Here is a 14,618-nt window from a genome sequence, read left to right as displayed (position 1 = left end):
GATGGTTTACTCTCATGCAGCCTCAGCCGTCAAACAAAGCGATGATCAACTTGTGCAACAACTTCCTGGCGATTTTAGATCGAGCACTGCAAGCTAAACCGCTACATGCGTGCTGAACACACACCCACACACCCACACCCCTTGGGTGTTCTGAATAGTTGGAAATAGTAATCGTCACTTAATACAAACACTTATCCATGAAACACACCGAACCACAAACATGTAACATGATCACTGCAACACACCAATACTTAAAAGTAAGAAAAGAGAACGGCAACTGCAGACGCTATTCTCCAGGCCTCCATCCTTCGATTAGAGCACATTCCAAGAACCTCAGTAGAGCAAAGCCTTGTTCCGGAGGAGTGTCAGGGGTCAAGCAGTAGAGCATTCCACGACACGATGCGTGATACAGTCTACAGACCTTAGTCGTTCTGAATTACTGGGAGCGCCAATCCAATAGACTTCCACAAACATATATCCTGTTCACTGGGAAAGTGGAAATACAATACTAAACTGTAACAAACTCTTTTAAACACACAAAAAAAAGAAATCCCATTTCGGGTCTTCTAAGAAGAGCAACAGAACAGCTAGTGCAGATGTCATCAGTCTCCAGGTCCCGGTTCTTTCAGTAAAGCAAAGCGTCGTCCATTCAGGAGACGGAGGACTAGCAGTAGAACATGGACCTCTTCAGCTCATCCTTTATCTCTGGAAGTTGCTTTAGACCACCAGCAGGAGCAGTTGCACCGCGGGAGCTCGCCGCCTTCGCCGCGTCGGGATCTTGAGCAAGGTACAAGTGGGCACGTTGTGCGAGCTTGCGAGCGTAGTAAGCAGGAGGAGCTGCAATTACAAACAATCAGTGCAGAATCTCGTTAAAATTTCCTTCCACGCACAGGGTGAACTTGTGATAGTAACAATTTGTTTACACTGCTTATACAGATATATCCTTGTGCTTTTCCATCTATGCATGGATGTAGGTTATGGATTCAACCAGAATTTTTCAGTTTTATGAAGCATGCGGCTCGAGTCTGAATGTAATTTTCACTAGATACCATGCTTAAGCAGGAAAAACATAATGCAAGTTTGTTTAAACTAGATTATCAGAAAATGCACAGAAGAATGACATACCGATCGTCATTGCCTTAGTGGAGCTTGCATGACTGACAAGACAAAACAGGAGTACAGAACAAACTGTCATGTACCTAAAAAAGTGCAAACTGCAACATGGAAACTGGCTAGAAACAGCATGCTTACGTGTAGCACAGGTTATTCGTGAGAGCCTGCAGTTCATCTGCTCTGAAGTTGTTGTCATCTCGCAGCACAATGTAATGCACAGGATGGCTTGGCCCCTGCATTGCCATAATCATCCAATCTATATTCTTTAGGATACAAAAATCCTTAATATTCAAGAAGACAGTTAAAGTTTATCTGTGATATAAACATACTTTGATCTCAGCATAGCTGCAAAGGAAGAAATCAAATTCTGCTGGGTGGCAGATCTCACTATCAACCACTGTGCCTGCATTTTTTTTTCCAGAAAGATGCCATCAAGAAGACTGATAAAACAGGATACCAAAATAACTTCTGTGAATAAGCTCGTGGTTATAAGTTCTAACCAGGCTCAACATTTTTCCTATTAGCATTATGACGCTTATTGTTGTTGTTGGGAAACAGCATTAGGCTATGCCTCTTCTGCACTGCGATGAAGGTGATTTGTGGCTTCTCATTATTGTACATCGCTTTCCAAGCCTGAAGAAGCAGTGGTTGTTACAAAATGTTATATCAAACATGACATTGGCAAGCATTATTTGCCCTCAAATCATGCTACCTTTTCAATCTCTGGGATTTCTTTTTCAAAAACCTGCTTCAACTGGCTCCAGCTTACGCCATCCCTAGCAACCAAATACAAAACAAAGCAATCAACTGTCAATTTTCATGGGGGGATGATCAAAGAGCAAAACACATAAAGACGAAAGATCCGAACCTGTAGAATATCAGCTGCTGGGGCTTCCTGTTGGACTCCTTTTCAAATGCATGCAGGAGCTCCCTTCAAAAGTAAAATAAATTAATATGAAATCCAATGCGGTAGCGTGCATGTTTCAAATAGTTACATAGAGTTAAGGTCTTACTTGACCATGTCTTCAAGGCCACTGATCATCTCTTCACGTTGACCTTGTGCACGAACAACACCATTATACTTGTCCACCTCATGCCAGTCTTGGGATGCAACGACCTAAACAGTAAACAGAACCTCATGAAGAATCTGTTAATTTAATGAGATCAAACTGAAGAATGATCAACAGCAGAATCCGTTTTTCCAAACAAAAGAAAATCTTACAGAAGAAATGGAAGGAGCAGAATGATCAACAGCAGAAGGATGAGTAACATGAGCACCGAATATAATCGTCGGCTTGTTTGAAACAACCGGCAAACTCTTTTGTGCATCTTCGAATACTGAGTTCCTTCCTCCAGCCTGACAAGATGGTGAATGTATCATATCATGTTGCTAAGTTTTTGAAACAATACATGAAGAAGTGAACCCGAGGTTTAATACCTTGGCATTGATCTTAATGGCAATATTTGCCAATATCTTGCTATATTTCGTGAAGACAATTGACTTTCGGCAACACTGTGACATGACACCAATATCTGTCTCACAGATCTTTTTGACATTTCCTGTGGTTAGAGAAGTAACATAAGGCGTGACATATATGTAACAGAAGTGAAGAAACTATGTATACTATGATAAATATTACCATATAAGCTGCCATTGTTATCTGGCAGTATAGCAAGCAGTAAGTCAATCTTCTGATCCATCAGCTCTTTCTGCGCTTCCTGATAGCATGTATGAATATCATCTTCAACTTGATCTGGACGTGCAGTGAATATTGGGAGCTTCAAATCGGCTAACTCCTGAAATTAAAGTGAAAGTAGTAAGCTGGGAGTGCTACTTGGACAGTTTATAATGAGATAGAGTCAAAAGGGCTGACAAAGAAATATATTACCACTCCAGTAATACGAGATATTTCAGCTAGCTTAAAGCAGAACTGCTCAGCAACATTCTTGGATAAATCTTCACAAAAATTAATGCATGCCCAGTTTCTGATGTTGGCACCATTTACTACTTTCTGAAACAAACCAAACGAAATATTTAAATAATGTTACAGATTAAGAATAAATATATGTTTATTGTTTAATCAAAGTTCTATGGGAACTTAAAGCAAAACTTTTCTTGATGTCATGACTTCAATAGAGAGCATAATAGAAATGAACGACACTACTGGAAAAGGTTTTTAAAATGGATCTTCATTGAAACTCTAACATTAAGATTGGCTTAGCTGCTCATGACATACCTTGTCTTTCATGTTCCAGTATCCATTCATTGGAGACCATGTTTTCTCAGATCCAGAATCGTGGTACTTAAGCTACAACACAAGCAAAAAGAGAGCACATAAGGCAATCACAAACTACTAAAATACTATATCAGAATTCTTGGAAGTAGGAGTACATTTGGAGGCGGCAGAACTCTAGCATTAACTGTAGCAAGATTGTCATCAACATCTATGCCAAATTCATTTGCATGTTTGGTGGTGTCGTACTGCTTGCTCTCAACAACCTAAGATAAGTGAAAATTAGGTAGAGATAACAAAAGATACGTTTGATTACAGTTTACAGCTGACACATTATTGCACAAAGTGCAGTGAGATCAAGAACCTGACAAATGGATTGTTGTTTAGGCTGGAACTGACAGGTTGACTTCATTAGAGTAGAAACCTGACTGCCATCCAGCTTCTTCTGGTAATGCTGTCTGGGAACTATCTTGCAAACCTGAATTCCAAATTGACACTCAGAAATAGCAGAAGAGTATAGAAGCATAACAGATCATATTGAAGTTGAGAAGGCCACAATTACTAACCTCTATAGGAAGATAGACTGGCTTCTGCTCACTGCCAACATTGAGGCATGGGAGAAAATTGTACTTCAGTGTCAGATTGTATTTTTCTCTGAAGTAGTCAATGACAGTCTTTGTAGCTCCACTCGGTGTTTTAAAACTGATATGTTAAGGGCCCAAGTAACATTTCATTAGAAACGATGCTGATGACAAGATTTTATGGAACCATATATCTCTAAACCAGAGAGACTAGGATATTTTGTTGAACAGAAAGGCAAAGTAGAGCAATCCTACCTCAAAAGTTTAGTAGGGTTCACTGACAAGCCAGTAATTCTGTACTTACGGCGTTCACTTCCTCTGTGTGTGACTTCAATCCTCACACCCCTGACAGCCTTCAAGAGCTGCAAATTCAGAAAACAACAGCAAAGAATGTACATGTGAAGTTCAACATTGCACAATGCATTTTGTATCCTGGTAGGAGAAACCGCATACCTTGGCGTGCTCTGGTTTGGTCAATTTCCTATTCAGGACACCTATCTTCAAAGTCTTCTGAACGAAGTCAATTAGTAGCAGGGGTTCAATGAATACTGATGAAGACACGTCTGCAATGAAAAATTTGCAGCACGTGAAACATCTGGCAAAGACACAAGATCTGAACTGCAATATTACAAACCACAGAGAACTGCAATCACAAGTTTTTCTTTCAAGCATTCACTAGAAATCACATAGCCCACTTTATTTGAAATAGGAATTATTTCCATTTCCAACGACTACATGAAATCAAATTACACAAGTACTGCACTATATCTACATTTCACCTACTGGACAATTCAGCCATTTAAGTGTCCTATCTATCAAGCATCACTAGAAATCACAGGGTCCACTTGATTTGAAGTAGAATTTTTTCCATTTCCAACGACTGCATGAAATTAAATTACAAAAGTATCACACTATATCTACATTTCCCCTACTGGACAATTCAGGCATTTAAGCATCCTATCTGCGTTTCTGATCGTAATGCGGAATAGTGAAAAGGAAAATCTAAATTCAGAAGCGAAGTGATAACTGACCTACAAGCACAGACAAACCGTTCTGCATCGGCCTGATGCTCTCATAGAGCCCCTTCCATGCCTCAACACCCAGGGTACCATCCTTGGCACATCCTAGTTTCTGCGAGAAGAACGATCGACCAACCGCAATGTATCTGCGCATAGTCCATCCAGATGATGAAACATTCATACAAAATCATGAGCACACTGAGATAATGGGAAACAGTGATGGTTTGGTCAATTACTCCATGTCATCGCGTTTGTTGAAGACGACATCGCGCAGCACGTTGTCGAGGACCTGCAGTGCCTGCGCGGGGATGTCCGTGGGGTAGCCCGCCAAGAGCATCCTCAGCTGCAGCAGGCTGATCGCCGCAGCATGTTTGATCACCACCTTGTACTTCCTGGCCCTCATCCTCCTGCAAAATTTGTCGAGCATTTGCATCGCTTCTCCGCAGCGACCGGCATGGGACGAGAGAAGCAGAGTTTACGTACCCTTTGTCGACGCAAGCAGAGAGGGTGACCTTGAACTTCATGATGTCGAACGGCAGCGCGCCCGCGGTGAAGAGCGAGTCGCGGCCGTCAAACGCGGGGAAGCGGCCCCCGAGCTCGGTGTGCTGGTACTCGGACACCAGCTTCGACATGACCTCCCTGAACTCGCCCTTGGGCGTCGGATCCGGCGAGATGGTCACCTGCAGACGAAACGAACCGCCACACCACAAGCACGGCAACACAAGGCAGCGGCGCTCGGTGAGATCAGACGAAAACCAACAACGGAGTGCGGAGGAGAGAGGGGGCGGGCGCTTACGTCGTAGTGGTGCAGGCCCTCGTCGACGAAGCGGGCGAGGAAGCGGTTGGCCCTGACGACGCATGGCGTCCCCGCGGCGCCGTACCCGGGCCGCGGCGGGAACACGGGCTCGGCGCGGCGGGCCTGGATGCCGAGCGCAGCGAACTCCTCCAGCAGCGGCGCGGCGGCCTTGTCCGCGTCGGCCGCCACGAGGGAGGGCCTGGTTTGGCGCAGATCGGCGCGCCCGCGGTCGTCGTCGTGGTGGCCGTCGCGGTTCCCCTCCTCAGTGCCGTTCGGGTTCGCCTTGACCCGCCGCTGGGCGCCGCGGCGCCCTCCGCCGTGGCCGTGGTGATTGCCCGGCGGCATGGCCTCAAGTCGCAACTGCCCACGCGCGCGCCGCGGAGCGAGCACCCACGGGTTCTGTTACACTTGGGAGAGAAGTAAGGGAAGGGGAGAAAGCAAGTGGTCCACCGCCGTGCCCCACCGGCTGCTTATATAGAGCTCGTGGGGAGGAGGGCAAATAAATCACGGTGTTCTGTTACTGGCTTACTGCCACGAATATTGTGATCTTTTTCGAAATGTTTACATACGCACCCCTCAACTTTTTTTATCAAATTCCCTAAAGCGGATCGAGATTTTACAACCCCCCCCCCCCCCCCCCCCCCCCCCCCCCCCCCCCCCCCTTTTCGAATTAGACTACCCCTTGGCTCGGTGGCCGCCTGGCCGGTAAGGTCGACGAAGGGAAAAGCATGACAGCGCGCGGAGCGGGTCGGGGCACAGCAGGGCACTGCCGGAGCACACCGCCATCCATTGCCTCTGACGCTGCAGACGGCGTGGAGATCCATCCGCCGCTGCACCGTCGCGCTGGAGATCGTGGGTTTCGTCGTGAAGCCATCGTCGTTGTGGAACCTGAAGATGCAGAGAATGGCAATATGGCATCCTTCTGTTTCTTCAGGCGTTCAGCGGCTGCGCATCTTCCGATCCAATTTTAGTTTCCAACCAGAAGAACACGAACCGCAAGGACGCGGCTGCAATCTGTCTATCTGCGTATGCTGAACTTTATCGGATGACTCGTTCGGAGACGAAGCCGTCTATTAAAGTGATGCAACAACTTCTTGGAGATTTTAGATCGAGCACTGCTAGCTAAACCATCACATGCATGCATGCTAAACACAATAACACACACACACACACACCCACCCCACTCGGGCGTTCTGAAGAGTTCGTAATAGTAATAACGTAACTTAGCACAAAGACTTCAATGTTTGTCCATAGTAACAGACCGAACCACGAACATGTAACACCACCTCCTCAAAAAAAAAACGAACATGTAACACCGTCACTGCGAACAGCAGTACTTAAAAGAAACGGAAACAGAAAAGCGGCAACTGCAGACGTTATTCTCCAGGCCTCCATCCTTCGATCAGAGCACATTCCAAGAACAGAACCTCAGTAGAGCAAAGCCTTGTTCTGGAGGCTGTCGGTGGTCAAGGACTAGCAGTAGAACATGGACCTCTTCAGCTCATCCTTGATCGCTGGAAGTGGGAACGGGCCAGCAGCAGGAGCAGATGAATTGCTCTCGCTGCCGCTAATCGCCACGTCGGAGCCTTGGTTGATGTAGAAGCGGGCACGGAACGCGAGCTTGTGGGCGTAGTATGCGGGTGGAGCTGACAATTCAAAAAACAGCAGGACGTCAATTTTTTATGCTAGTCTCTAAACTTTTTACGCTACTCCGTACATACAGGGATTTAGGTTATGTATATTGACCAGAACACTAAAGTATTGTTTAGCTTTGAGCTACAAATTGCATATATACCATGCTTTTAAAAAAGAGCTACATCTGTTTAACAGAAGTTTCCAGTAATAAGAGAGGACATACCGATTGATACCGAGCGAGTGCAGCTTGAATACCTGAAAGGCAAATACAGGACAAAGCGTCAGACAACTGAATGGATCAACCAACAGGATGGCAGGGAAGAGCATGCTTACAAGTAGCACAAGTTATATGTGAGGGACTGCAGACCATCTGCAGTGAACTTGTTGTCATCTCGCAGCACATGGTAATGCGTAGGGCGACTTGTTCCCTGCATTTTCAGAAGCAGCTAATCTTCAGAGGCAAATTGGCAAGAAGAATGACCAAATTAGTTGCGACGCGCTAGGCACATACCTTGATACCAGCATGGCTGCACAGGAAGAAATCAAATTCTGTTGGGTGGCATATATTCTTATCAATTACAGTGCCTGAAAATTTCAGGAACATGTGAGCAAAATTATTGTCAAAACACGGGACTAAACAGCAGCTGAAAATAGACTCTGTTCCTAACCAGGTAGAATATTTCCACTCTTGTCCGTCCAGCGGCGATCATTGTGGTTGTCAGGGAAGAGCCTTGTGTGGTGCCTCTTCTGCACAACTATGAAGGTGATGTGTGGCTTCTCATTGTACAAAGATTTCCATGCCTGAAGAAGGAATGGCAAGCATTAAGTACAACATTTGTTATTTAGGGGCCGCTTGACGCGCACCATCTTCCCTCAAATAGTTTTTACCTTCTCTATCTCCGGGATTTCTTGTTCCAACACTTGTTTGAATTGGCCCTCGCTTACTCCATCCCTATGGTTGAAAGAGGTCGAAGAAATTGTCAATTGGCTTGGTGTGGTGATCAGAAGAGAGCAATTGAAAGATCTAACCTGTAGAAGATAAGCTTCTTTGGTCTCTGCTTAGACCCTTGTTCGAATGCAAGTAGGAGTTCCCTGCACATTTTGTAAACTAAGTTACTTCTCAATGGGTGTTGATCAAATTTCAAAGATGCACTTCGTGAAGATCATACTTGACAATGTCTTCCAGGCCATTGATGAGCTCTTGACGGTGACCTTGTGCACGGACAACGCCATTATACTTAGCCACCTTGGGCCAGTCTTGGGAGGCAACAACCTATGTGGAACCAGGCAGAAAGTGTTAATTTAATGAGATGATGCTTACAACCTGTCCTCTTTGTAAACAGAAAAGAAAATCTTACAGAAGCAATGGAAGGAGTGCTATCATCTAGAGCAGCAGGGTGAGTAACATCAGCGCCAAATATAATTGTTGGTTCGCTCGAAACAATCGGTAAACTTTCTTGGGGGTTAGCAAATTCTGTGTTCCTCCCTCCAACCTGTGGGGATAATATCTCAGTATCATGTTGCTCATCAAAACATCGTGAAAAACCACTTGAAGAGATTTAATCTAGGCTAACCTTGGCATTGATCTTAATAGCAACATTCGCGAAGTACGAAGGACTTGCACGAATAACATGTTTCGCCAAACAACATTGTGACATGATCCCAATCTCTGTCTCACAGATCCTTTTGAAATTTCCTGTTGTTCAGAGTAGTGTAAGGCATGACATATACGTCATAATCAGTGAAGAAACTAAGTTTGCTATAAAAAATATTACCATATAAGCTACCATTTTTATCTGGCAATATAGCAAGCAGAAGGCCAATCTTTTGCCCTCTCAGCATGTTCCGTGCATCCTGACAGCACTTACTAAGATCAGCTTCAACTTGACCTGGACGAGCAGTGAATATAGGAAGCTTCAACTCATCCATGACCTGAAAACAGAGTGGAATGTTAGTATGCAAGAATATTTTTGTTAATAATACAATGGAACGGATAATGAAAACGTGGATTACCACTCCAGTGGTTCGAGACCATGTAGCCAGATCAGAGCAGAATTTTTTAACATTATTCATTTGCAAATCATGACAAAAGTTAATGCAGGCCCAGTTGCAAACCCTTGCGCCATCTACTACTCGCTGAAAATAACAAAAAAAAATGTTAACCATGGAGATCAATAACAAACCTTTAGAACACTGCAAAGAAATACAGCCATTTGAGTGCATATTTAGGTTATGTATATTGACCAGAACACTAAATCAAGCTTGAGCAACCTTTGGGGTTATGACAGAAAAAAAACAGTGTAGACAGAACAAAACTTGAGCAACCGATCAAGCTTCTATTATAAATCATAATCAATTTATCACGGAAAAAATTACTTGTGCAAAGAACATAGTACTGTGTTCCTTATACATTGGATTTGATAGGTTCTTCAAACAGGTTTCCACTGTAGCTGTAATGTTAATGGTTGTTCAGCTGCTCATGACATACCTTTTTCATCATGTTCCACTGCCCATCCTTTGGGTAGCACAAACTTTCAGATCCAGTACCATAGTACTTCAGCTACATAAATAAAAATTCAACATTGTATAATCACAAAAATGGATTAAAAAAACACCAAACAAAATTGCATAATACATGGAAGTAGGATTACAGTGGGAGCTGGCAGAACTCTAGCCGGGACTGAAGTAGGACGATAGTCAACCTCCATGCCAAATTCATTTGAACGCTCAGTACTATTGTAGTCATTGCTTTTAACAACCTAAGAAAAAGGGATTTAGAGAAAACATAAAGTTTGTTTTCACAGCTTTAAATCCGATAAAACAGAAAATGTAGTAATAGCAAGAACCTGACAAATGTTTGCCTCACGGTCAGATGGATGTTGGCATGTTGAGTCCATTAGCTTAGACACCTGTTGGCTTTCCAGCTTCTTCCTGTACTGCTGTCCAGGAACGATCTTGCAAACCTGAAAAATATGAATCGAATCAGAATCAGTAACAGAAGATATGGAAGTGAAAGAGTACCACATTGAAGTTAAGTTAGCAACCTCCATAGGGAGATAGATCGGCCTCTCATCACTGCCAACTTGGAGACATGGGAGAAAACCATACTGTAATTCCATCTGGTATGCCTCTCTGAAGTAATCCGTGACAGTCTTCCGGACTCCAGGTGAGGATTCAAAGCTGTTGATTTCAAGAGAAAATATTGAAATAAATGATAACCACTAGAATTTTGTTCAACATGGAGGAAAAGAACTAAAGAAGTCCTACTCCATTACAGAAGGGCGACTTTGTGTCAAGGTGCCAATCCGGTACTTCCGGCGTGCATCTCCTCGGTGTGTGACTTCAACCCTAACACCCTTGAGCGCCTTTTTGAGCTGCAAATTTAGAAAGAAAAAAGAATAACCATCACATCCATCTCAAGTGTAATTTTGCACAATGCACTTTGCGTCCAGTTATTCAGCAATTGCTTACCTTGGCATAATCCATGTTAGTAATATTTCCAAATGTCCTCGGGTTATCTTTATTCAGAATCTCCATCACAAATTGAATCAGTGACATGGGTTGAATGAACGCTGTTGACGATATGTCTGCAATCGAAAATATACAGCACTCAGATATCTTGAAACATGCAAAAATCTGAACTAGAAAATTTGATAGATAATAAAAGTTCTGCAGAGATACAAGTGAAATCTGACCTACGATCACTGACAATCCCATCTGTGTTGGCCTGATGCTCTGATAGAAACCTTTCCATCCCTCGACACCCTGGCCAAGACTCACCGTGCCTATGACCCGAGAGAAGAAGGACCGGCCAACAGCAGTGTAACTGAGCATTGTCGAGAGAGAACAGGTATTTAATTTTGTGTCAACTCATATCAAGAATGTCGAGATGGGAAAAAAAAAACCAAGAAGCTACTTCTTACTCCATGTTGCGTTCGTTGAGCACGATGTCACGCAGCACGATGTCAAGGACCTGCAGCGCGTGCGCCGGGATGTCCGTGTGGTAGCCTGCCATGAGCATCATCAGCTGGTCCAGGCTGACCGCCGTGGCGTGCTTGATCAGCACCTTGTACCTCTTCTCCGTCCTTCCAGGCAAGGTGACTTCGAACTCCTTGGTTTTGAACGGCAGCTCGCCGGCAGTGAACAGCGACTTCTTGCCGTCGTAAGCTGGGAGGCGGCCGCCGAGCTCGGTCTGCCGCTTCTCGGACACCAGCTTCGACATGACCTCCCTGTACACGCCCTTGAGCGTCGTCTCCGGTGAGATCGTCACCTGCATGCGGAAACGCATGACCATGCCAATGGCGGTCGGTCAGAAAGACGGACGCCAACACCGGCAAGGCGGAACGGAATGAGCGAGCGAGTAGTGGTCTTACGTCGTAGTGGTGGAGGTCCTTGTCGATGAGGCCGACGAAGAAGTGGTTAGCTTTGACAACGCAGGGCGTCCCGGCGGCGCCGAACCCGGGGCGCACCGGCGACATGGGCATGTCGCGGTGGATGTCCATCGTCTTGAACTTCTCCCGCAGGGCGGCGGCCTCGGCCGCGTAGCGCTCCGCGAGGGGTGGCCCGGCTTGGCGCAGATCGGGTTGGCCCGGCTGCCCGCCGTGACCGCGCTCGCGTCCGTAGTCGCCGCCACCTCCACGACCACCGTGTCCATGGTAGCCGCCGCCTCCACCTCGGCCCCCGCCACGGCCTTCCTGGTAACCGCCGCCACCTCGGCCCCCGCCACGGCCTTCCTGGTAACCGCCGCCACCTCGGCCCCCGCCACGGCCTTCCTGGTAACCGCCACCGCCTCGGCCCCCGCCGCGGCCTTCCTGGTAGCCGCCACCGCCCCCATCACGGCGTCCCTGGTAACCGCCAGCACCTCGGAACCCACCTCCATCACGACCTCCTCCCTGGTAGCCGCCAACGCCTCTACCGCCGCCCCCGTCACGGCCTCCCTGCTGGTAACCGCCGCCGCGGCCGTCAAAGCCCCGACCACCGCCTCGGCCACCACCGCGTCCGCCGCTGTCATCGCCGTAGTAGTACTGCCCACCTCGGCCGCCGCCTCCGCCGCCGTAGCCCCGGGCCCCCTGGGCGACGCTCGGGTTCGCCTGGCCCCGGCCGCCACCGCCGGGCCGGCCTCCTCCGCGGTGCTGGCTCGCCATGGAACCTACTCACGAGTCACGCACGACCCTGTAAAAGCAAAACAAGAAACGCTCGCGGTAAGGCAGGGAAAAGGAAACGACCGTTCCTGATGCTGCGGAAACTCCGACGGTTCATGCAAGGTGGAAATGGAAAAATAGGAAAGAAATCGCATTTTTTTTCGAGAAGATTGAAATCGCATTTTTAACAATCTTGACACTATCCAAGAAAGAATTTAGAAAAAAAACAAAGAGAGACGGTGGACCCTGCTGACAGAAACATTCCTCATCGAAAATCTCCAGGACAAACGCTATTGGAAGTTTGGAACCAACCGACGAAGAATATGTAATAGACCAGAAAACCTTGCTCCCATCGCACAAGACGGTCCTTCTTTAAAGTACACAAGATCCATTAAAAACATGATTAGAAGCTTCCAACAAACAGTTAGGGGATCCAAAAAAACCCCCCACAGATTGATCAGAGAAAACCATGTCCTTTTCGCAGAACGAAAGCCAAACAAGAGGAGCAGTAGCATCAAGAAGATGTCGCTATGGAGAGACACGAAGAGAAACACCCAAGAAACAACCCAACACAACAAAAAGAAAATAGAGGCGAGTTGCTTTCTAGTCATCCCCAGATCGGGGGAGGAGACGAGAAGTCCCCAGATCGCTTTCAACCTTGTGACGGCCGGCGAGGAGAGAGATGCAAAATGGCGGCCAAGAGAGAGAGAGGGGGAGGGGGAGCGGCCGTCTCCCGCTGCCTCGCCGTCCGCGCTCTCTCTCTCTCTCTCTCTCTCGAGTGGTTCTCGACGCACTGCGCGAGCTGTTCCGGCGACTCTTTGACTGCCGGGAGAGGGGCGCCGATATATAGGAGTGGGAGGGGAGGGGGGAACGAGACGACACGACACACCGGGACGTCATCAGGTGGGACCCACCAGGGCGTTTTCGGTGGGAAGGGGACGGGGCGGGGCGGGGGGTGTGGTGGGGCCCCGCGCTCTGCTTCCAGCACTACGCGTGAGGCGCGCTTCGGCCGTTCCTCCAGTATGAATGGACGGTCCTGATCAGTTTCGAGATCTGTGTGATTCGGCGATTTTGCTTTATGGTCCCTTGAGTTTCGTAGTTTCCGATCAAACTGCGAGAGAGCCGCCTCGTGACATACTTCTTCCATTTTAAATTGCAGGTCCCTTTGAGTTCGCTCCTACGGGCTCGGCCGCTCATCACGGCGTCGGGATGGACGGGCCAGCCGCGGCGGTGGCCGTGAGATGAGAGACTCGCAGGGTTCACCTTTTCGTTTTTCTACCGAATCCCGCCAACTCCCGAAAACGAAATTTCGGCCGAAATTTCGCCGAATTTCGCTAATTCCGAACGAAAAGAGAATTCAAATTCAAAAAACGAAATTTCGGTGAATTCCGACCGAAATTTCGGTGAATTCGACCGGAAAATGATGTCCGTTGTGATTTTCGTACTGTTTCGGAGGTCAAATGAAAAACTTTTGAATACCAACTTTGTTCAGTTTTTCGAGATCTACAACTTTTGTTTCAGAAACTTTTTCATTTGAGCAATGGTTTGAAAGTTATTTAATTATTTCAAAAACTACCAATTAAAAGTCTTGTCATTTCATGTGACAACTTCCATTTTCTCTCTTAGGTCTCAACTAGACTTTTATTATTCTTGTTATTGCGGATATGCCTATTAAATTTCAGGGACATTGGTTGATCCAATTGAAAGTTGTTTTAAATCCAGGACAAACATGATTTGAATTGGTTATCAATTCATGTAACAGTGTTTGAATTTTTTTTTGATTCAATTTGTATAGAGAATTCCTAAAATGTAATTTGTATAGAGCGAGGAGGGGTCTGGAGAAATGCCAAGCTGCGTCGGATACTAAAAAACTATAAATTCTACCTCATTAGACTACAAATAACCTTGTTTTTCAACTAAAATGTAATTTTAGCCTAGCAAATGATTTTAGATTTGAGTGTGTTCTAGTCCTATTTGCTCAGAAGAACACCTAGTTTTTTATCATATTTTTTTCGAATTTTTTATAAATATTTTTGAATTTTTAAATTTGAAAACGAAAAATTGCGAAAAATACCGAAATTTCTCTTCCCGGTAACTAG

The 14,618-nt window shown here is 46.0% G+C and overlaps 2 protein-coding genes across 2 annotated transcripts; both read right to left on the bottom strand.

The window, feature by feature from the left end:
• Positions 1 to 155: 155 nt before the first annotated feature.
• LOC120687570 (protein argonaute 18-like) lies at positions 156 to 6,166 on the bottom strand. The gene is made up of 22 exons (XM_039969587.1): positions 5,744 to 6,166; positions 5,431 to 5,627; positions 5,184 to 5,354; positions 4,960 to 5,093; positions 4,382 to 4,491; positions 4,184 to 4,290; positions 3,914 to 4,049; positions 3,712 to 3,825; positions 3,506 to 3,613; positions 3,351 to 3,422; positions 3,003 to 3,125; positions 2,754 to 2,910; positions 2,552 to 2,673; positions 2,336 to 2,470; positions 2,127 to 2,230; positions 1,982 to 2,044; positions 1,826 to 1,889; positions 1,614 to 1,746; positions 1,443 to 1,516; positions 1,252 to 1,346; positions 1,126 to 1,157; positions 156 to 837 (listed from the first exon to the last, which is right to left on the bottom strand). The coding sequence occupies exons 1-22, from the start codon at positions 6,086 to 6,088 to the stop codon at positions 665 to 667; spliced, it is 2,769 nt and encodes a 922-aa protein (XP_039825521.1). The 5' UTR covers positions 6,089 to 6,166; the 3' UTR covers positions 156 to 664.
• A 785-nt stretch (positions 6,167 to 6,951) lies between these two features.
• LOC120687562 (protein argonaute 18-like) lies at positions 6,952 to 13,313 on the bottom strand. The gene is made up of 21 exons (XM_039969577.1): positions 11,752 to 13,313; positions 11,302 to 11,648; positions 11,074 to 11,204; positions 10,850 to 10,965; positions 10,646 to 10,752; positions 10,423 to 10,558; positions 10,225 to 10,341; positions 10,030 to 10,137; positions 9,867 to 9,938; positions 9,392 to 9,514; positions 9,154 to 9,310; positions 8,953 to 9,074; positions 8,737 to 8,871; positions 8,548 to 8,651; positions 8,408 to 8,470; positions 8,267 to 8,330; positions 8,047 to 8,179; positions 7,890 to 7,963; positions 7,712 to 7,806; positions 7,602 to 7,633; positions 6,952 to 7,389 (listed from the first exon to the last, which is right to left on the bottom strand). The coding sequence occupies exons 1-21, from the start codon at positions 12,520 to 12,522 to the stop codon at positions 7,217 to 7,219; spliced, it is 3,180 nt and encodes a 1,059-aa protein (XP_039825511.1). The 5' UTR covers positions 12,523 to 13,313; the 3' UTR covers positions 6,952 to 7,216.
• Between the last annotated feature and the right edge of the window lie 1,305 nt (positions 13,314 to 14,618).

Source organism: Panicum virgatum, chromosome 2K (assembly GCF_016808335.1).
Source record: "Panicum virgatum strain AP13 chromosome 2K, P.virgatum_v5, whole genome shotgun sequence".
Classification (NCBI taxonomy): Eukaryota; Viridiplantae; Streptophyta; class Magnoliopsida; order Poales; family Poaceae; genus Panicum; species Panicum virgatum.
This window is presented reverse-complemented; position numbering and strand designations above follow the sequence as displayed.

Bases quoted from the DNA above. Each gene is read 5' to 3' on its own strand.
- LOC120687570 (XM_039969587.1), bottom strand. From the start codon at position 6,088: ATGCCGCCGGGCAATCACCACGGCCACGGCGGAGGGCGCCGCGGCGCC. The intron at 3,614-3,711 runs GTTCTTGATCTC...CACTTATCTTAG, and splicing joins AACAACAATCCATTTGTCAG to GTTGTTGAGAGCAAGCAGTA. The intron at 2,231-2,335 runs GTAAGATTTTCT...TTTACTGTTTAG, and splicing joins CTGCTCCTTCCATTTCTTCT to GTCGTTGCATCCCAAGACTG.
- LOC120687562 (XM_039969577.1), bottom strand. From the start codon at position 12,522: ATGGCGAGCCAGCACCGCGGAGGAGGCCGGCCCGGCGGTGGCGGCCGG. The intron at 10,753-10,849 runs GTAAGCAATTGC...CTAAATTTGCAG, and splicing joins CTAACATGGATTATGCCAAG to CTCAAAAAGGCGCTCAAGGG. The intron at 8,872-8,952 runs GTTAGCCTAGAT...TTATCCCCACAG, and splicing joins CTATTAAGATCAATGCCAAG to GTTGGAGGGAGGAACACAGA.